The sequence below is a fragment of the Fusarium tjaetaba genome (assembly GCF_013396195.1).
Source record: "Fusarium tjaetaba strain NRRL 66243 chromosome Unknown NRRL66243_c0000177, whole genome shotgun sequence".
Classification (NCBI taxonomy): Eukaryota; Fungi; Ascomycota; class Sordariomycetes; order Hypocreales; family Nectriaceae; genus Fusarium; species Fusarium tjaetaba.
In genome coordinates this window covers 48,281-68,442 of record NW_023501373.1, presented here as the reverse complement: position 1 = coordinate 68,442, position 20,162 = coordinate 48,281, and the positions used below count along the sequence as shown (strand labels likewise).

Here is a 20,162-nt window from a genome sequence, read left to right as displayed (position 1 = left end):
GTTGATAGACAACTTGTTGTAAGTGGAATTGTAGCAGCCAACGAATCCCTTAGCACTTAATGAGTAGAGCGAGGCTGAAGCGTCGTGAAAGCAGCCTATACTAAAGCAAGGTGCTTATTGTAAATAGATGGCTTAGCTTAGAAAGAGCCTACAAGCAATGTGTAAAGTCAATGTGAGCGATATAGGACGGACTAAAGGGCAGTCAGAAATATATAGGGATTTCTAGTTGATCCCAGAAAGAAAGTCTATTGTTGCAGCTTCAACAATGGCTTTAGACTGTATGTTATGAACCATATTAATATATCTGCTAGAGAATGGCATCAACAATCTGTTGCCTTCTAGATATCCCTCGTCATATAGTTCCCACATGTCCTCCAGGGCTGTTGAACTAGACGCAGAGCCAATTCCCGAATCCGTCGGAGACGAATACTTTTGACAGTGACGAACAATCCATGACGACCGAATTACATTGCCATTTACGGCCGTCACACGCAGACGAACTCCATCAGGTATAGACTTGTAAACAATAGGCCACTGCATCCGCGCCCTGAGTCCAGGGATCAGCGCGTACACCTCGTCAACATAGTATGTCCTGACCGTCTCGTCGTAAGGTCCAATGAACGGATCGTCAGCGATTGATGCTGGTAGAGTAGAGATTTCCATAAAGGTGACTACTGAAAAGTTGTGTTTGAGGGTTGTAGTATATCTCTGAAGCCAGCCAATGAGGAATTGAGGCGGCAGGCTGGCAGGGAGGGGAATTGTGACTGAAAAATGGTGTTGCACCCGCATTTGTGGATCTGGTTCCTTGATTCAATTTGATCAGCAGTTGTTAAGCGCGTTAATTTGTTGGTTGTAGCGATCGTGAAGGTGTGTTGGCCGCTCTGTAGTAGGTTCGAAAACAGTAGATTAGATCTTTACCCTAAGCGGCGTTAGATCTGATTGGTGTTTCTGCCTGCTAGCTCACTGGCGCCTCTCTATCTTGTAAACCTCACTTGAGGGACGTGGCGCGAAGAATAAATAAGTAATGGGCTTGTGGACGCGAGTCGTGCAAGCCCTTTTAGCTATCAAGATAAGATAAGGTCTATTCTAGTACCTTCACTAACACCATCTCGGCAGTCACTAGTCCGAGTCAGTGATGTCCGATTGCTGTAATAATGGCCGATCTTGGAGTGAACCCCAGCCCCAATCCTTCAGCCATTCGGCAAGTACTTTCTGTATTACGAGCATCTTATACGAGATTCAACACCGAGAATTACAGCTAAACTGCCAGGCAGAGATAAAGAAAGAATATAAAAATAACATCATTAGTCTATATATTCCTAATTTTATTTAGTATATTACTTATCAGATGTATGGTAAGACGGGGATCTGTCAGATCATTATAAGTGTACTGCTGTTTGAGTTAGCATGGCCAATGAAAATCATGCCTGTCCGAGCACCATACAGGCAATGCTCTTATTGGAAACCCGACTATATAACTCCATTGTAAATAAGAACAGAATCTCTTACAAGATTAACTAATGTAATCACTCGGCATTCCTGCTTGCGCTATTTATTTATCTAATGCTATTGTCTCAGTTCTTCTGTGGCTTCTTATCAAAGAAGAGGACATCGAAAAGATCATTTGAGAATCGCTCTTGCAAATCTTGCAACGGCCAACCAGCCTTTTTTCCAATGTCAGCAAGCGTCTGGAGAAACTGTTGTCTTTCGCCCTTGTAATCCACTGCCTCAAGCCTCCCAATCCACGGCTTGCCATCAACCGTATACCCATGCCACTCCTTAGCCCAATGCGGATGAGTCTTCAAACTTTCCCCTGTCGTGGAAACATTGAGTGCAATCCATTTGTCCAAGACCGACGGCGGAAATGTTTCCTAAATGTCTGCCGCGCTGTGAAGGGTTAATACCTCGATACTACACGTTCCAAGGGCATTTCCGCGTTGGGGTGCCATTATCACACCGCTACCGCCCATGATGCGCATCTCAAGGGGCATGCGTATTGGACATTCTTCGCTGTTCTTGTAGGTAAGAACAATAGCGTCCCAACAAGCTTGCTGAACAGGGGCGTAGTCTATGGTGCCTTCGGGGGCGATTTCTTTTGGACAAGAGGCATCTCAACTTCAATGTCTCTGACCCGAGCATTCTGGATTGCTCGCTGGAAGTGCAAGGCATCAGGGAGGTAGGTTTTGACATTCTTCTCCGGGAGTGCTTTCATGGCAGCCATTGAGATGAGAGTGACGTAGGCTTCCAACATGTCTGTAACGTCAATAGAGCCTTGCAGTAAATCTGTATCCTGTAGAATGTTTATCGTAACTGTTTCCACGAATGGAAAGGTTATGGCCAGCCCTTAGCGAGGAATTTATCCCAAGCCTTTACAAAATAGGTAGTATTTTCAAAGTACCAGAACTTTACATTGAATATGAGATAATATTTATGCATATCTGCATCTTTTTTATTATATGTAAACCATGCATAACGTGGTGAGCGCCTTTCATTGACCTTGTCACGCCTTATGCAAATCGATAAACGACACTTAGGCCTCAAACACTTATATCACAAGTAGCGCGAGGGGCTAGTACAACTGATGGTAATCATAATAGTCCAGTTGGCGTTTACATGCAAGGCAATCAGTATGGCCTCAGGCTACACGAAAGTGAGCGAGAATTGTTTTTCCGGATTCCGCTTCCAATCACCGTCAGTACCTCTGCACAATCTTCAGTCCTAGGCATCAGCCCGCCTTTGCTAAATCACCACACAAAAGTCGCGGCCATGACTATGCAAGGTTCCGATGCGACTGATCTCCCCGCCTCACCTTCCATCTGGGGCGACTTTGTAGACTCAGACGGCGAATGTGACGTCGAAGATGCATGCGAACCCGTCGACCGATATGAAGAAGGACTTTACCTTCCCATCTGTATCGGCGAGATCATCGCAGACAGGTATCAAATTGAGCACAAGCTAGGTCATGGCGGATTCTCGACTGTCTGGATGGCCCATGACATAGACAAAGGAAAAGATGTCGCCCTCAAAATCATGACAGCGAACTTTGGGGGTGAGCGAGAGTTCCTCATGCAGAATGAGATCCTCCGTTGCGTAACAGACACTTCACGTCTGTTGATTTACCAGGACGATTTCTTATTACCTGGCGCCGCCAGAAATCCTCATCGAGTCCTCGTTTTCCCACTCAAGGGCCCCAATCTGAGAGATTACGCCCGGGAGACATCTACAATTGTACGCAGGTCAGCTGCCAAACAGCTGCTCCAAGCACTCAAAGCACTGCATGATGGTGGAATGGTACATCGAGGTTAGTCCTATTTTTTCAACGCTAACATCCACACAAACTGACCTTTTTTGCAGACCTCAACAGTGCCAATGTGATGTTTGGTCTTTCGTCATTTGAGCCTGGTGCTGATATATCCGCCAAGTATCAAATTCTTGGTCGCCCTCAGAAAATGGAATTTCCGACGAACCAAGAGATGTGGAAGAAGGGACAACTGGTGGCTCCAATGACTCCAAAGGACAGCTTTGTTGTTCAGGACACCATAACTCTCGCCGACTTTGGTCTGACTATTCGATCTGGCACTGAGGTAGACTTTAAGCTTCAGGGAACTATCGGATACTCCGCGCCTGAGCTTATGCACGGTGTAAACCCGACTTTTGCTTCTGATATGTGGAGCTACATGTGTATCTTTGCTGAGCTCTACCTAAAGTGGCCTCTCTTCAGTACTGGGTTTTTCGGTGGCGGATTACGCTTTGTAGTTGGACTTCTCATCAGAGTGCTAGGCCCACTACCTCTGTCGTGGAAAGGTTCATTTGAAGGCGGTGGGGAACCAGACGAGAGCTGGTACGATCAAAAGAGAATTCCGGAGCTTGGGATGTCTTTGGAGTCGCGAGTAACGCAATCTTGGGATACAGTTGAGCCCGCTGATCAACAGCTCGTGCTCTCTATATTACGACGGGGCTTTTCTTATCTGCCTGAGGAACGGTTCAGTGCCGGAGAACTTTTGGAGGATGCATCATTCAAGGCGCTCATGGACAAGTATGGGCTTTAGAAGAGGGAAGCAGTTATACAACACATACTTTGAACTGATAATGCAAAGTCATCACCGGCCAACTTGATCCAAGCCAGATCAACACCGCGCTGCTCTGGTCCCTCAGCCATCGTCACGACGGGTTTCGTGAACTGCCGAGAACGGCGCCGGGTAAACCCGCACAAGCTTATCTATAAATAGCGACACGCAAAAATTGGGTCGGAGGACGGAGAATTTTGCAAACGGCTCGAGGCTTGGCTTTGGCCAAGGAAACCAAAGGTTTGGGACCCAAAATTGGCATGCATTCAGATTCAGAGAAATGACCGTGCTTACCTGCAGGCGACATACATCGCCAGGACCGTGCCTGAACAGATGTCTATCGCGGGGAAACCTGGGTGCGACTGAGTTTTAAGCATGCTAAAAGTGACATAACAGTGCGCGTAGTGGCACAGCAATTTAAGCGTACCCCGCTAACTGGTTCTAACATTTTCTGTCTCAGACCTTTTGCAATCTACCCTATGCTAAGCATTTGTAGGAGCATCTTAATATTTTTAACCATACTCTACAGAAGTAATTAGGCTATAAGGCTAATCATTGTATTGACTTCACAAGCGAGCTCGATACGAGGATGGCGATTTGTACTCCTAATCTGGCATGTTCTCCATGATCGATATCACTGAGAAATCTCAGCAACCTCGCGACGTTGCAACATGTGGAGACGAGGAAACTTTATGCTCGCAGAAAGAAACGTACGAAGATGTCCAGTAAACGAATGGAACCATATCGTCTATGCCCTATCGATATAGGTCTGATGTTATTATCACCGACGCATAAATGAGAAGACACCGTTGACGTTCCAGGCGATGGTTTGACGATTGCGTTAAATGGTGACATTTTATCGCAGAGCACCTGAGATCTAATAGCTGCATCTATAAAATACCACTCCAGGTTACATTATCCCTCGCCTAGTATTCGCCTACAAACTCTCCTCTTCGGTTCAACGCAAGGGACTCAAGTTCTGGAACCTTGATGTATCCAATCCCGGAAGAGTGTCCAACTGCCGATCATTACTAACAAGAAATCAATGATATGAGACAGCTTTTAACTTTAGCATTGCGTGATCAAAAAGCAAAAAACCTAAACTCTTGTTAAAACAGACCACAAGTCGGTGCCGTTAATGTCCGTGAATCCGATGGCTTGAATGCCCTGTTAGTTCCATGCATAAGTGAAAACCTTCTTGTCTCCCCCCTCCCATCAACACGGCTCACCCATCCTTGTACAATGCAACCCCTGAATTCCTTCTACCGGGTGGTATTCGATCTAAGTGGTCAGCGTCCTCCGCGGTTACCGGGACGTTCCATTTATCGCAATCCGTATTCTGGATCATCCCATGAGATGTCGCTTAGGGTGTACGAGATCGATTGGTTCTGAAGCGAAGGAGTCGAGAATTTCGTGCTAACTTGATCAATGCCCTTCACCGAGGGGTTTGTTTTCTCTTAGTCAGGTTTAACATGTGCCGAATCCACAGCGCTGAAGGCTTAATTTTGCTGGACGGGCCTTTTATACTCAGCTTCTAGAAGTGAACTAGACGACTCCATAGATTAGCAATGGAAATCGTAAGCTTGGACCGTACTCTGTATATGTCATTCAAACTTTGCACTGACAGGTCTGCTATTCCTTGCTAGGCAGCCGCGTCGGCCGCGGAAAAGATACAAGGGTGCGAAATCTACAGGGCTGTTAGCAATAAGGTTTAAGCAGTGTAAACTCTGATTACAGGAGGTAACATATTAATTCGAGCCCAATATATTTCTCTGGGGAAAACTCGTCTCGGTTAAACACGTGAAACACAACCGACACTCCTAATAAAGCATAGATAATGCATTGTAGTTGTACAGATACTCAGGCAGAATTCAGCAAGTGACGAGAGGAGAGAAAAGGTGTTGTAATGCCCCCTGTAGCTTACATGGTACGATGAATGGAGGATGCCGAAACGCGGCTGACCTCCCTGTTACGCGGTCACGAAAGGGGTAAAGGATCGGCAGTTGAAGTCGAGACTTTTCAAAAGCCCTTGATTGGTTTCCGGACCCCAGATCGACGACGGCTGTTGATCCCGACCTCCCCACCCAGCGAAGGATTTACCCATCTTGGCTCTGCAATCCCACCCAGAGTCCGAAAAATCATAAGATGGCGCCAAGGATGAGCCCTGAAATGAAAAGAAAGCCTCAGCGAAAGTAAATCTCCGGGTAGTGCACTGAGAGAGTTTCAATGCAGGGGTTTTATCAAAGGATGAGATCCTACAAGCTGCCCAACCAACACTGTTGCGTGTTGTGGAATTTGACCTGTAAGTTTATTAACGTGGCATGAACAAAAGAGGTTTCTTATCGAGTGCGATATGCCCTGTTGAGATAAGTTGTCTCCCGAAACACATGTCTTGTACGCAGGGTCGGGGGGAGTGCATGGTGGTCCCAGTTGCATCATTGCGTTAATTAGATATCAGCGAGAAGCTTTATCACCTTAATCCACCCCATTCTCTGCTTTCATGTGTTTGATCTGTCATTCATCAATTCCTCACAAATCATCGAGATGCTTTTGCCTCGTGAGCATGAGACGCCGTTTAACAAGGCGCCTGTTATTCGGGCGCTGTCGATGATTCTCATGATTGTCACCATGTTTTCGGTGTTTATCCGTGTTCTTACGCGGATTGCTACGATGAGGAGATTGCGATGGTCGAGTTTGTTCAAGTCGGATGATATTCTGATCTTTGTGTCGATGGTAAGAATTAAGCTTTGATCGCTGATGATGGTTGCTAATTTTTTAGATCTTTGTTATTGCTCAATCAGGGGTTGTTTATTCTCAGGGCGCGAATGGGATGGGGAAGCTTGATGTGTCGTCTGGACAAACAGCGTTGATTCTCAAGGTGAGTTCGACAGCAAATGGAAGCGAATGATCTGACGGTAACAGGACCAACTCGTATCCGACATTCTGTTTTATCTGGCATTAGCATTTTCGAAGATATCAGCCACGACGACCGTTGGAAATATGTCACCGCTGTCTCACAAGCGAATACTGCCGATCCAAATCATCATAGTTGGCTGGGCCATTTCAGCGATATTTGTACGAGCATTCGCATGCTCCTTACCGACATCCTGGGACTACATCAACGGTTCTTGCGTCGATCTAGTGGCATTCTGGGCATACGTTGACGCTCTCAACATTATTACCGATCTTCTCATCACAGGTGTCACCATCGAGATTCTCGTGCACCTGCAGATGCCAATCGGCACAAAAGTCATGGTGGTTGGTGTTTTCGGCTCACGCATTCTGTAAGTCATCTGCGCCACACATACCTTACACACAGACTAACAGACGCTCAGGATAATCCCTCCCGCCGTGTCTCACATCTACTTCTTCAAACAAGCCCTCGAATCATCCACGCCCATCTTCACAATGTGGAAGCCCACCATCATCGTACAAGTAACCCAATGCATCGGTATAACCACCACCTGCATCCCCTTCTGGTGGCGCTTCCTCAAGAGTCTCGAATCAGGCCAAATGGGCGCAGGCGATATATTCGGCGCACTCAGCAAAAGCAACAATAGCAAAAGCGGCGGGACGACGAGAGGGACGGGGAACAAGTCTAGGTCCAACCACACGCTGACGTCGGCGTCGCAGGCTTTCGAGCTGACGAGCAGGCAGGGGGATGTGAAAAAGTTTGCGCACATTGTCACTGATCACGGCAAGGGAGGAGGGTCGTGGGATATGGCGCGGCAGAATAGCCAGGAGGCCCTTGTTGATCCTGCTGCTGGGGTTGCTCACTGAGTGACCACTCGGATCTTAATTGCGGTAGGTACCGGTATATTTCTTTAGCAATGATAATGGGCGGGCCGAACCCTTGTAAATAAAGTGGGATGGTTTAAATGGTGTGGCGCAATGCATGTCCCTGAAGATAACAAGGGTCAAAAGACCTCAGTCCACTCTGCCTCTCCCGTTCGTAGTTTCATCCTACGCGATATGCACGTCTCATGCAAAGTTGGGAATACCTCCCCTACTCGGCTGTAGCGCCAACAGGTGGTTCTACTTCGCGTTCCACCTGTACCGTTACCACGACCGCCAGGGATGGTTCGCCGAACTGTTTGTCATATCTGACAGGCATGGGATGGGGTTGTATTTAACTTTTTTACTGCAGACGGGGTTTCTTTTTTAACCTTTCCCCCAACTTCCCCCTCCCCCATCTTGAGGGTCATTCATTTATTTGCAGCGCAGACTGCAGACTTTCTTTTTTGCATCAATTCTGTACCCATTTTGACGACGATCACTATGGCTACTCAGTTCGAACTCAACGATATGCCCGCTGCGAAACATCCCCGATCAACGGTCGAAGATGCCTCTATGTCTAGTGATCAGGATCACATGGACAATGCGCAATTGGCAAAGCTTGGAAAGAAATCAGTCCTCAAGGTATGCATCACCAATTCACCCTCTTGAAACGCAATTGACACAAATGTAGAGAAACTTTGGAGGCTGGACAATTCTAGGCTTCAGCTGCGCCGTCCTCGTCACCTGGGAGGGAACCCTCATGAACTTCGCGCCCGGTCTCAGCAACGGAGGCAGCGCGGGTCTCATCTATGGCTACATCTTTGTCTGGATAGGCGTCCTCAGCTCCTTCGCGTGTCTCTGCGAACTCGTGTCGATCGCCCCGATGGCTGCCGGCCAGTACCACTGGGTCGCTATGCTTGCGCCGCCACGATACGCGAAATATCTTAGCTACATCACCGGGTGGATGAACTTGGCTGGGTGGCAGGGAACGTCTGCTGCTGCGGGTTTCCTCACTGCTACTATGATCCAGGGTCTTGTTATCTTTACGACGCCATCTTATGATGCGAAGACGTGGCATGGTAGTTTGATGATCTGGGCTTGTGTCCTGGTCGCTATCATTATAAACACTGTTGTTAGCGCTTTGCTTCCGATTTTGGAGGGTATGATCTTGATTCTGCATCTTATCGGCTTCTTTGCTATTCTCATCACGCTTCTTGTCTTTCGCGACAATGATAATGGCACTGAAGTGTTTACTGAATGGCGCAACTCGGGCAATTGGCCTACTCAAGGTCTTTCATGGTTCGTTGGACTGTTGGGCTGCGTCTTTTCATTTACTGGTAAGTCTTAGCCTCAAAGTCAATTATCCATTCAACTAACGCGCATCAGGCGTCGACTGCTCCTTTCACGTAAGGACTACCATTCTCAATTGATGTCGATGTTACTAACCATGTCGCAGATGTGTGAAGAAGTTAGAAACCCCTCTCTGATCGTCCCCCGTTCTATCATGGGTAGTATCACCATCAACGGCCTTCTCGGCTTTGGTATGGTCATCGCCATGCTTTACTCCGCTACCGACATCGACGCAGCCATCGAGACACCAACTGGTTATCCTTTCATGGAGATCTTTTACCAAGCCACTGGATCAAAAGCCGGAACCGCCGGAATGGTGTCACTCATTATCGTCATGACCCTTTCCGCTACCGTTGGTGTCATTGCTTCGACATCACGTATGCTATGGGCCTTTGCTCGTGACAATGCACTTCCTTTCTCACCTTTCCTCTCAAGGGTATGTTTTAATTGCCTCATCTATAAGAACCAACTAACAAGTCACCCAGGTCGAGAGCCGCACCAACATGCCCGTTTGGTCCATCACAACCACCTGTGTCATCTCTTGCATCATCGGTCTCATCAACCTCGGCTCCTCAGTCGTCTACAACGCCATCGTCTCAGTAGCCATCTCCGGCCTCTACGCATCATACTTCATGCCCGCCATCCTTCTTCTCTACCGTCGCTGTGACAAAAACTACCAGATCCGAAACATTCACGGCGACGGACAAATTCTCGAATGGGGCCCTTGGCACCTCAAGGGAATGTTTGGCATCATCAACAACACCTTTGCTTGCATTTTTATCACCATTGTCTGGTTCTTTAGCTTGTGGCCTCCTTCAACTCCCGTCGATGCTAAGAGCATGAACTATGCTTCTCTGATGACTGGCGGAATTGGTATTTTGGCTACCATTTACTATTTCCTCCGTGCTAACAGGATTTACGTGGGACCTAAGAAGGAGATTTAAATAGGAACTAGTGCGCATGGAGTCTAATAAGGGCTGCTCCGAATCTATCACTGTCTAATAGCTCTATAGCAAAAGTTTGTCTACACTGAGATTTATAACACACATTATTTCCAAGGCATGATGGTCAACTCGGGCCATAGCTTAATCCATCGCTGTACTTTCTTGTGATATGTCTCCTCTGTCATGATCAACTGATTCGGGCGCACCGTCATTGTAAACATGTCCGAGAATCCCCATGGCGCAAAGATATCCCATTCTCCATCCTCTCTCAATCGCACACCAATAAGCGCAGTGTTGGTCCCCCAAGTAGTCATAGATGCCTCGCTAGATCGATGCTGAGGGCACGGCTTGCCAAACTTCTTCTCATACCAGAGATGCACGCGTGCCTGATTGCGGATCTCAACTTCAGTAGGAATATCCGCAAATATCTTCTTGCCAGCCTGAATAACAGCATCCTCAGCCTCCCATGAGAGATCTGAGTCGTCGAAGTAGATCAAGTCGTAGTCGTCAATGCCAAGTTCTGGGTCGCGGTTGGTACCGACATTCCAGACCGTTTGCGTGAGTGCACCGGCGGCGAGATACCAATTGGGGAGCTTCATTTCAGCGGCGCGCGATAAAACGGTCATGAGTGTTTTGTTGCATTCTATTGCTTGACGAAAGCGGGCGACTTGCTCATTAATTGGAAGGAGAGCGGCGTCCATTCTGTTCATAGAGTTGAAGTTGGCGATGTTGAGAAGAATGAAAAGTTCACGCTTGATCACGGTTTAACATTAGGCAGCTGCACGTGACATGCATCCTCCTGCTTGGCCTTTAGGCAGCAGACTGACACTGCGATCAATTGTTCAGAAATTACTAGGAAGTCAAATCATAATGTCTATATCTACTGCAATTTATACAAAGGTCTTTGTTTTAAGGAAGGCTGACTAACAAGTCCCGAAGCTTGGGAAACTTGGGTGAGCCCATTCCCGAGACCGGATCCCAACCCTTGGCCGCTTTGAACCCCGCCGTGCCGCAACCAGGATTAGAGCCTTGGGTAATCTATCAACGTTAGTAAATTGCTGGATATTGAGTGAATCATGCACTTACATCAGTGAAGACTTCAGGGTGCTGATACAGAATCTGGTTCAAGAAACCGATTGGTTTCTTCCCCGCTAGCAATCGCTCATCATTGATCCTGTTGATCATCGCCGCGAACATCGGAGTTGCAGCGCTGGTTCCTCCACTGATCGTAGTCTTTCCATCTTGGAGGAAAGTCACATTCGCTCCCAAGAGTGCGACATCTGGAAAGGCGCGTCCAGAAATGTTGTATGTTCCCTTGGGGTAGTGGGGGTTGTTGGCTGCGAGATAGCTAGCGACAGCTTTGCGCTGGTAAGCTGGCTGTGCGTTCATGTTACTGAAACCGCCTAGAATACGTCAGCAAATAAATCACCACTGTTCTATGAATCAACATACCTCCAGAGTAAAAGTTGTGCTTGGGATCAAAGACAGCAACTTCATTGGTTCTGCTGCCAGTAAAGTTGACCTGTGTCGCTCCAACAGCTGTGACGTAGGGACAAGATCCTGGGAAGAGAGCGTTGAAAGCTTCCTTCTTCTTATCGTAAGGATTCACAGTACACTGTGTCGCACCTTGAACACCACGATCTCCAGCAGCGACAAGAACACTGACACCGCTAAGAGCCAACTTCATCCACTCATGGCATTGACGCTGGATGTAACGTCGAGTTAAAGTTTGCTCATCAATCGCGAAAGAGATTGAAACGACGTTCGTAACCTGATACTTGCCGCACATAGCAGGGCCCTGGAAGCCACCAAAGACAGGGAATGTAGGATCAAGATCAGGATCATCGCCGCCGTCATACTTGCAGTAGCTTGCGTCAACAGCGTCGAGGAAGTCATTCGCAAGACCTCCTTTGTTGTTATAGGGAGTCTGGAACATTGTAACGGTCTGGGGGTACACAATGGGGTACGACATTTCGATGTCGAGTAACTCTTCGCCCTCGACTGGTTCACCTTCTGCTACGGCGCCGTTGATGCTGTTGACTTTGGGTTTGGTTCCCTTGGGGATGAATGGTGCGTGCTTTGCCCAAAATTGGTTGAGATCAGCTGGTTGATAAGGGTCGCCGTATCCAAAAAGACCCATGGAGTTATTCTTTGCGGCCTTGGTTCCAAGAGGAACGCCATACAGCTCTGACATCAGTTAGTAGTGAGCGGCGAACATGCGCAGTTGACTTACTTCGGATACAAGCTGGAGTCCAGCTTTCGCTACAGTTGCGCAGATCATCTGCAACTGGGAGTTTGTAAGGCGGTGGCAGGGTATCTAGAACAGGCTTGACTGCACGGCTGCGCTTGGTCTTGCCAGCTTTCTGGGATGGAGCCAAATCAATGAACTCAACATCGTCCTGAATTGCAGACGGAACTGCGTGGTCGGTAGGTTCGAGGCGAAGTTCACCAGTCGCATCGTTGTGCATAACATGAACGCCAGCTCCGAGCATCTTCCCAAGTTGCTTCACAGGAGCAGAGAACTCAAGAATCGCAGCCGCCTTCTTAAGATGCACAGAGGATAAATCAATGCCTGCATCTTCGAGCCATTGCAGGACTTTTTTCTGTGAACTGTCGCTGGGTTTAAAGAAGTCTTGCTAGAATATCATGAGAATCAGAGCGACTCTGAGGAGATTGGAGAACGTACCACTTCCCTGAGCTCAAGATAGTGTCCAAACTTCTCTGACGTAGGATCCGAAATATCCATCAACAACGCTTCTGCTTCCGCAAGCTTAGGCTGGTGAAACGCGACAGCAGCGCGAACCACTTCATCTCCTGACACAGCTGTCCATTGTGATTGAGGAAGAGCACCGACGATCTGCGCGCTCAAAAGCGCGACAACTGTGGCGTAACAATACATTGCTTTATGATCTCTCGCCAAGACGAGAGCAAACAGATCTTTGAATCGAAGACGGGTCTTGGCAGGTTGAGAATCACGGAAGTGAAGGGGGAAACATTTTGTATTTCGGTGAAATCGGCTAGAACGGTCGGGCCCAGTTCCTGGTTTCAAAACCTCGTATTTGAGCCGGAACTAATTTTAGATGGTTCTCGTGATCGTAAAAAGCATAGCGTTGATGATAACAGACTAGTTAACCTATAGTGGCCGCAAATGGAAAGATCAGTTCACTTTTCTCTGCTAATCCTTCGTATTTCTGCACGATTTTCACTTAAGGCGAGGTCAATGCGTGAGTCCATTCAGACCTGAACAATGTCAACCAATTGCAGTTTTGTTGTGTGATTAAACTATTGAGTTAAGAAGACGAAGGCTAGAAGTCTAATTCAGTCTTGACAACTTGAGCTATCTAGATCACAGAATAAACTTCTCTTAATAATCTCGATTTAGACAATGGAATGAATTGATGACTCTACTATTAGATAAGGTTAGGTCACGGACGACGACAGTTATTCCATGGGTACAGATCGAACTTGAAACGGATATCTTCACAGGTGCAGAGTCAATCTGGAGTAATCACCACAATGCGGCACCGAGCTGCCCCCGCGAATTCTGTCTAATTTTGCATGTCGATCTGTAAATGGTTTCAATTTACCCTCGGCCCTTTCTATGCCGAGACTTCCAGAATGCTTCTGTGATGCCCCCAACAGACAAGGTTGTACGCGGGGAAGCTGGTCAATATTTTAGCCTAATATGTGGAAATGGTATATTCATTGCAAACACTATGTCAATACTTCATTTGCCACATGTTGTGGGAGCAACTTCTACTCAATTGACCATTCTGAGTCCAATCAAGGCCGGTCAATGGTTCGGCCAGCAACCAATTGTTCAGCGATCTTCTTAGCCAAGATTTGGTGAAACGCTTGTGTTGGATGAGCACCGTCGATGTACATGTACCCCGACGCGTTGTATTCACAGTTGTCAGACTTAAAGTCTGGCGTAGTCGTGCCACTAACACATGTCAGTCTCCATGATGTCACAAGGTTAAGTCAATAGCCTTACGCCTTGTAGTCTGCGCAGAATCCCGTACTCTTGTACACCGCGGTCTCAGGGAACTGAGAAGGATCCTCAGTAACAGCAGTGATCAACGGGACAATGTCAAACAAGAAAAAGGTGCTGTGGGACAACTTGCGGTCAAGCTGTCTCAAGAGTTGCTGGAGCTGTTTGTTCCAGTTTTGAGACGCTGCCTTGAGAGTTGGAGCGATGGACTTAGGCACGTTATTCGGGAAAAGAGACTGCGGCGGCGTCGAGATGAAGAGGAATTGGCGGGCGCCGTGGCCGTGTAGTTCAGTTGTAAGCTCGTCTAGGCGCTCCATGATCTTGATGACCGTCTCATTCTGGTCAGCGTCATTGATGGTGCGGTATATATCGTTGATGCCGATGAATACTGTATATAGCGTATGCTTTGGTGAAAAGAATTTTGGCCCTAGCTGTTGTAAGTAGGCGTCAAATCTGTTGACCTGAGTAACCACGTCGTTGGGTCCAGTCTTGACGACGTTGACATCAGTGACAGCACCGCCGACAGCCATGTTATATAACAATACGGATGACTGATTACACTGTGTAGTCAGGTACATTGGCCACATGTTGCCATTGGAGCTTGTCTTTCCGGTATTTCCGAACGGATTGGAGATGGAAGGCTGGGTCCCAGAGGTATTGAATCGAGTGTCCGTCCATGAATCACCACTGGTGAATATGAGACTCATAATAACAACAAGTAGCGGATTGTCAACAAACTTACAAAGAAACGATTTTGTGAATCTTAGAAAAGTCAAATTTCTTTTGAGAATGCTTCTCCGCTGAAGGTGCCGCGACTGCTGCATGAAGCGAACTGGCGAGGGAGAACAGGACGAATAGTTTCATATTGGAGGCAGAACTGACAGTAATGAGACCAAAAGACAGTGCTTAGACGTGGCTATCAAGTCTATAGAAAATCTGGGGTGTTGCTAGACTTAAAATAGGAAGCCATTTCTTGAATCTCGGTGGTCGATCCCCCGAAGACCAGATTGGCATATTTCCAGAAGGCGGAACATTTTGGGGGTCAATGGTTCTAACCCTATATGCCGGCTGCGGGCGGGTATAGCTAACATAAATACCGATCGATCAGGTACTATGCATGTGGGTTTTTTACATCGAAACCTAATGACTGGAAGTTTATGTTTGCCTTAAAGTGTCGAACGAACATCACTCAACCCGACAGTTCAACGCCTCTGGGACACTCCCTGTTATCAAACAAGGTGCTCTGAATCCCCTGACTAAGGCAAAAGGTTAGTGGGAAGCTTAGTTGGAGTAGTGGAGTCCAGCGAGGAGCAATGCCGGGCAAAAGGAATCAACAGTGAAGACATCGATCTCAAGTCAATCGGAGCCTCAACTCGGCGCCACGATGTTCAGTCTCCAAAATAAACGGAGATTAGATGAAGCCTATCAAACAGACCCACGAAAACCAACGGTGACACGATCATCAATGTCTCTGATAACCCACTCCGATAGGCTCCAACGATAACGGTTATCGGCCCCGCCAACGCTGATAAGCCATCACGAGACGCTCTCCTTGGTAGAGTGCGGGGTAATTGTCGGTCTGTCCCGAACGGAGGCGACCGCTCTTTGCTCCTATATCGGGAAGGTCTCCGCCTCACCATATCATCCTATCCATCCTTTGTTTCTTCCATCTACCAACATCTCCCCCAAAATGCCTTCAACTTCAATCTACCAGTCTGTCATTTATCCCGGCAACCACGAAAAGTTGGACAAGCCCAAGGACACACAGAACTTCATCGACAACAAACTCGTCTCTTCAAAGACATCGTCATGGATCGAAGTTCATGACCCTGCGACCAACAATGTCATCACACGTGTTCCTGAGAGTACCAACGATGAGCTCCAAGAAGCAGTCAAGTCAGCTAAGGCTGCGTTTCCCGGATGGAAGAGGACGAGCATTATTAAGCGGCAGCAGATAATGTTTAAGCTTACGCATTTGATCCGGGAGCATATGGATAATCTTGCGACTAGCATTGTCACGGAGCAGGGAAAGACTTTTGCTGATGCCAAGGGCGATGTTCTTCGTGGACTGCAAGTTTGTGAGACTGCGTGCGGAATCACGACTCAGCTCGGCGGTGAAGTCCTCGAGGTTGCGAAGGATATGGAAACACGCTCGTACCGAAACCCATTGGGTGTTGTTGCAGCCATCTGCCCTTTCAACTTCCCAGCTATGATTCCATTGTGGTCTCTTCCTGTAGCGACTGTCACTGGAAACTGCATAATCGTCAAGCCATCGGAACGCGATCCGGGCGCTGCTATGATGATTGCCGAGCTCTGCAGAGAAGCCGGCTTTCCACCAGGCGTCGTCAACGTTGTCCATGGATCAAAGGACACAGTCAACTTCCTTCTTGACGAGCCTGAGATTCAAGCTATTTCCTTTGTCGGATCTAACAAGGCTGGAGAGTATATCTACCAAAGAGGCTCAGCAAACGGAAAGCGCGTGCAAGCGAACCTTGGAGCAAAGAACCACGCTCTTCTGAGCCCAGACGCCAACAAGGATCATGCCCTTGACTCAATTGCCGGAGCTGCTTTTGGAGCTGCTGGACAGCGATGCATGGCTCTAAGTGTTTTGGTCACTCTTGGAGATGCAAAGCAATGGTTGCCGGACCTAGTTGCCAAAGCGAAGAACCATATCGCTGGCAGCGGCTTCGACTCAAAGTCGGATTTTGGACCTTTGATCACTCCCCAGAGTCGAGATCGCTGTAATGCTCTCATCACAAGCGCCGAGAAGGAGGGTGCTAAGATTCTACTTGATGGTCGAGGATATAAGCCTGAGGGTTTCCCTGATGGCAACTGGGTAAGTCAACCACGTTCTACATACCATCGAGTCGCTAACATGATGCAGGTCGGTCCTACAGTCATCTCCGGCGTCCGCCCAGACATGGAATGCTACAAGGAAGAAATCTTCGGCCCCGTCCTGCTCTGCATGGAAGAAGAAACCCTCAAAGACGGCATCGATCTCATCAACTCCAACGCCTGGGGCAACGGAGCCGTCATCTTCACAAACTCTGGAGCCAAGGCTTCACTCTTCCAACAAGAAATTGACGCTGGACAGGTTGGCATCAACGTGCCGATCCCTGTTCCTCTGCCCATGTTTTCGTTCACAGGGAACAAGCGCAGTGTGGCGGGAACTGGTCTTGCCAACTTTTATGGAAAGGATGGGTTGAGGTTTTATACACAGTGGAAGACTGTTACTTCTCTTTGGAGGGCGGATGAAGCGAGCACGGGGGAGAAGTTGACGAGCATGCCTACTAATTCTTAGATTTACATTTGATGGTAGTTCTTGGTAAATGTGATTAACTAGACTTGAATCAAATGTTTCTCACAAAGTATATGGGCTATCTATGATGCGCTGATTCGAAGTCGTAGCCAAATCTGGGGGCCTGCAGAGCTGAAAGATCCCTGTCTATAGCTGCATACTCATAGCGAAGCATTGGCTCACAGCATCCGTCATTGCAGGGATCAATTGAGGCCATCTTGTCAGCAAAAACATCCCCCTCAATACATTTCCTCCCCTTCCTTTCACAACCATCAGGCTCGTGAACCTAGCTAATCGGTTATTCAACTTCACTTCTGTTGCGCCATCGCCATGGTTAGAAATCATCCCGAGGATCCTTTTCAGCGCCAGATTCTTGTAGATACAACCTCCTCGTCCTACTCAATTCGGTCACAGCTTATCGGCGTTATCCATGGACGCATAGATGCAAGAACGGAGCAGCAAGCCACGCTATTGGTCTTGTCGTTCAGTTTTCTACCTCGGAGGGCAGCTGTCCGGATAAAATCAGTTGAGATCAACGTTGAATTCTACGGGGATGAGACATGTCCAACTATCTCTGCAATGGCGCCTGACGGCCCGGCCTTCGCTGTAAGTCAGCCCCTGCATAGCCTCGTATCTTGCCCTGAAGTTCTTACTCTCGGAAGCTCGAGACTATTATTGAGGAGCCAACACTGAACGCCAACGCTGGGGCTGTTATCATTGGTGATCTGGGCCTGGGAGCTGGAGGAAACGTCTTGGTAGAGAGAACTTCAAGAGTTGTGCTCTCTGGCTACAAATCCATAAAAGGAAACGCCATAGACCAGCCGAATGTCGTGAACTGGACCATTATGGAAGATCCGAATCTCAAAGTGGGTGTTCCGCCGTATCTGCAAACGGCGATTTTACTCTTACGGGGTTCGGATGAGATTTTCAAGGCCAACGTCAATGTCAAGGCTGATTTTTCCGGTTTCTCGTTCCGAAATATGCAAGATGGCTTCCTTGGTAGTGAGGATGACCCTGTGATCTTTGATCCCGGGGCATACCCTCTGCTGCCTTATGAGCTGGGTGGCCTGGGTATACATGACCTCGGATCCGTTGACCTCTCCCAGCTTTATAAAATACGAACCGTTATCGACGCAGACGACATTCCGCGATGGGGACCTATCGGCCAGACTATCAGAGACCTTTTCCAAAAGGATCAGGCAAAGGACGACAAGGCCGAATCATGGTTTATCGATCTGTGGGACAGCAATACCGCTGTTGATGCACGAAACGTGTTGCCCAAGTCAATAGATCGAGAGGAATTGGCAAAGTACTTCTCTTGGATGTCGGAGGCACCTGTATGTTAGCCTACTCTCATATCGCAACTTCAGTACTGATTCCACTAGAATAATGATGCCCCGGCACGAGCGACACAGGCGGATCGAGAGGGAGAACAGGGCCAGCAGGAGCTGAGGCCTACTCATTTCTGTAACTTGATGTATGTTCTTTACACTTATATTCCATTGCACAGTCGCTGACAAGGCAATGAAGTGCAAGGCAGTCAAGTGTGGATAAGCTCACGACTTTCAACAAGTTGGAAAGCCTCCTTAACGAACCTCCTGTCGCACTACTATCCGACTTTTTCGAACTCCCCGACGACTTTGAAATCTCTCGACGACATGACCGCAGAGGCTTCCAAGTGTTCGAACGTAAAGAAGGCAGCAAAGCTTTTAAACGTTAGGAGATCCTTGCGCATTATACCCCGAACCATAGTTAATACAGGCTACAGTGTACATCATCCAGACGCCATTCTACAGCACAGATTTCTGGTCATTACTTCTTTACTCGGTGGTCGACAGTGATATTGCGGGAGATTCCAGCAAACTATCTGGTGTTATTCAAGCTGATGCTGGCGTTGATCTAAGACGGGTCTTCGGCGACGTGCGTGACCTCGTTGCCCGGCATGGCTACCACCGAACTCTATTACCAGTACAGCTTTTCAGGTCTCACTACGAATCTACTTTGTCGGCTTTTAATTCTATTCTGGCAGATGTTGGAATAGTAGATGAGAAGCTCCTGCGGCAATTTGAAGAAAGGAGAAAGCTAGATGATCCTAGTAACCTATACCAGGATTTGAGCATCACATTGCACAAATGTAGCATGAAGCTTGCTGAACTTGGTCGACGACGAAAGTTTGAGGAGGAACTTGGTACCCGATTGCAGGAGGATTTGAAGAACGATAGTAAGCTGAGAGTCGTGGTGGAGATATACTCTAGAATGTCTCAGAGTAGGGACTCGGACATTGAGAGTCTTCCTGGAAAGATTGAGAGTCAACGAAATGTTGTAAGTGTCACCGTCAATGCTCTTGAATCCAATGACTGATACAAAGTGGTAGCTATACAATCTGATCACGCAGCACGATAGCTACCTACAAGCTAGGCTGGCTAGAGAATCACTTCGAGACTCCAAGGCAATGAAGACTCTCTCTATCCTGACGATTCTTTTCCTACCTGGAGCCTTCATCGCCACCATGTTCTCCACCGATATGTTTGACTTCAAATCCAAGAATCAGCAAGTAAGGATCTACTTTGCAACTGTTGTTCCTCTCACAGCTGTCCTGATGAACTGTTGGGTTCTCTGGTTGAAGAATACACCCGAAAGGGGCGATGCAGAGTCTGGGTTTAGATATCTAACAGCCAAAAATATGAACTGGCACAAGGAGGGAAAGGAAGATTGATAGGAGATATAAGATATAC

At 47.7% G+C, this 20,162-nt stretch overlaps 8 protein-coding genes across 8 annotated transcripts; 5 read left to right on the top strand and 3 right to left on the bottom strand.

Annotated features, from left to right (window-relative positions):
* Positions 1 to 1,574: 1,574 nt before the first annotated feature.
* FTJAE_8262 (oxidoreductase) lies at positions 1,575 to 2,251 on the bottom strand (the record flags this gene model as incomplete). The annotated part of the gene is made up of 3 exons (XM_037355060.1): positions 1,575 to 1,813; positions 1,913 to 2,051; positions 2,132 to 2,251. The coding sequence occupies 3 exons, from the start codon at positions 2,249 to 2,251 to the stop codon at positions 1,575 to 1,577; spliced, it is 498 nt and encodes a 165-aa protein (XP_037204655.1).
* Positions 2,252 to 2,766: 515 nt separating this feature from the next.
* On the top strand, positions 2,767 to 4,049 carry FTJAE_8261 (cmgc kinase; the record flags this gene model as incomplete). The annotated part of the gene is made up of 2 exons (XM_037355059.1): positions 2,767 to 3,301; positions 3,355 to 4,049. 2 exons carry the CDS (start codon positions 2,767 to 2,769, stop codon positions 4,047 to 4,049), a joined length of 1,230 nt encoding a protein of 409 aa, XP_037204654.1.
* A 2,562-nt stretch (positions 4,050 to 6,611) lies between these two features.
* FTJAE_8260 (uncharacterized protein) lies at positions 6,612 to 7,847 on the top strand (the record flags this gene model as incomplete). The annotated part of the gene is made up of 4 exons (XM_037355058.1): positions 6,612 to 6,800; positions 6,847 to 6,945; positions 6,990 to 7,351; positions 7,403 to 7,847. 4 exons carry the CDS (start codon positions 6,612 to 6,614, stop codon positions 7,845 to 7,847), a joined length of 1,095 nt encoding a protein of 364 aa, XP_037204653.1.
* A 498-nt stretch (positions 7,848 to 8,345) lies between these two features.
* On the top strand, positions 8,346 to 10,138 carry FTJAE_8259 (GABA transport; the record flags this gene model as incomplete). Its single annotated transcript, XM_037355056.1, has 5 exons — positions 8,346 to 8,486; positions 8,536 to 9,181; positions 9,231 to 9,250; positions 9,301 to 9,630; positions 9,680 to 10,138. 5 exons carry the CDS (start codon positions 8,346 to 8,348, stop codon positions 10,136 to 10,138), a joined length of 1,596 nt encoding a protein of 531 aa, XP_037204652.1.
* Positions 10,139 to 10,242: 104 nt separating this feature from the next.
* FTJAE_8258 (tripeptidyl-peptidase I precursor) lies at positions 10,243 to 13,037 on the bottom strand (the record flags this gene model as incomplete). Its single annotated transcript, XM_037355055.1, has 6 exons — positions 10,243 to 10,840; positions 11,067 to 11,176; positions 11,225 to 11,541; positions 11,591 to 12,325; positions 12,372 to 12,774; positions 12,825 to 13,037. 6 exons carry the CDS (start codon positions 13,035 to 13,037, stop codon positions 10,243 to 10,245), a joined length of 2,376 nt encoding a protein of 791 aa, XP_037204651.1.
* Positions 13,038 to 13,921: 884 nt separating this feature from the next.
* FTJAE_8257 (anter-specific proline-rich APG) lies at positions 13,922 to 14,993 on the bottom strand (the record flags this gene model as incomplete). The annotated part of the gene is made up of 3 exons (XM_037355054.1): positions 13,922 to 14,081; positions 14,133 to 14,816; positions 14,872 to 14,993. The coding sequence occupies 3 exons, from the start codon at positions 14,991 to 14,993 to the stop codon at positions 13,922 to 13,924; spliced, it is 966 nt and encodes a 321-aa protein (XP_037204650.1).
* Positions 14,994 to 15,819: 826 nt separating this feature from the next.
* Positions 15,820 to 17,430, top strand: FTJAE_8256 (methylmalonate-semialdehyde dehydrogenase; the record flags this gene model as incomplete). The annotated part of the gene is made up of 2 exons (XM_037355053.1): positions 15,820 to 16,965; positions 17,014 to 17,430. 2 exons carry the CDS (start codon positions 15,820 to 15,822, stop codon positions 17,428 to 17,430), a joined length of 1,563 nt encoding a protein of 520 aa, XP_037204649.1.
* Positions 17,431 to 18,006: 576 nt separating this feature from the next.
* On the top strand, positions 18,007 to 20,143 carry FTJAE_8255 (uncharacterized protein; the record flags this gene model as incomplete). Its single annotated transcript, XM_037355052.1, has 6 exons — positions 18,007 to 18,033; positions 18,090 to 18,764; positions 18,813 to 18,904; positions 18,958 to 19,142; positions 19,196 to 19,749; positions 19,802 to 20,143. 6 exons carry the CDS (start codon positions 18,007 to 18,009, stop codon positions 20,141 to 20,143), a joined length of 1,875 nt encoding a protein of 624 aa, XP_037204648.1.
* Positions 20,144 to 20,162: the final 19 nt, after the last annotated feature.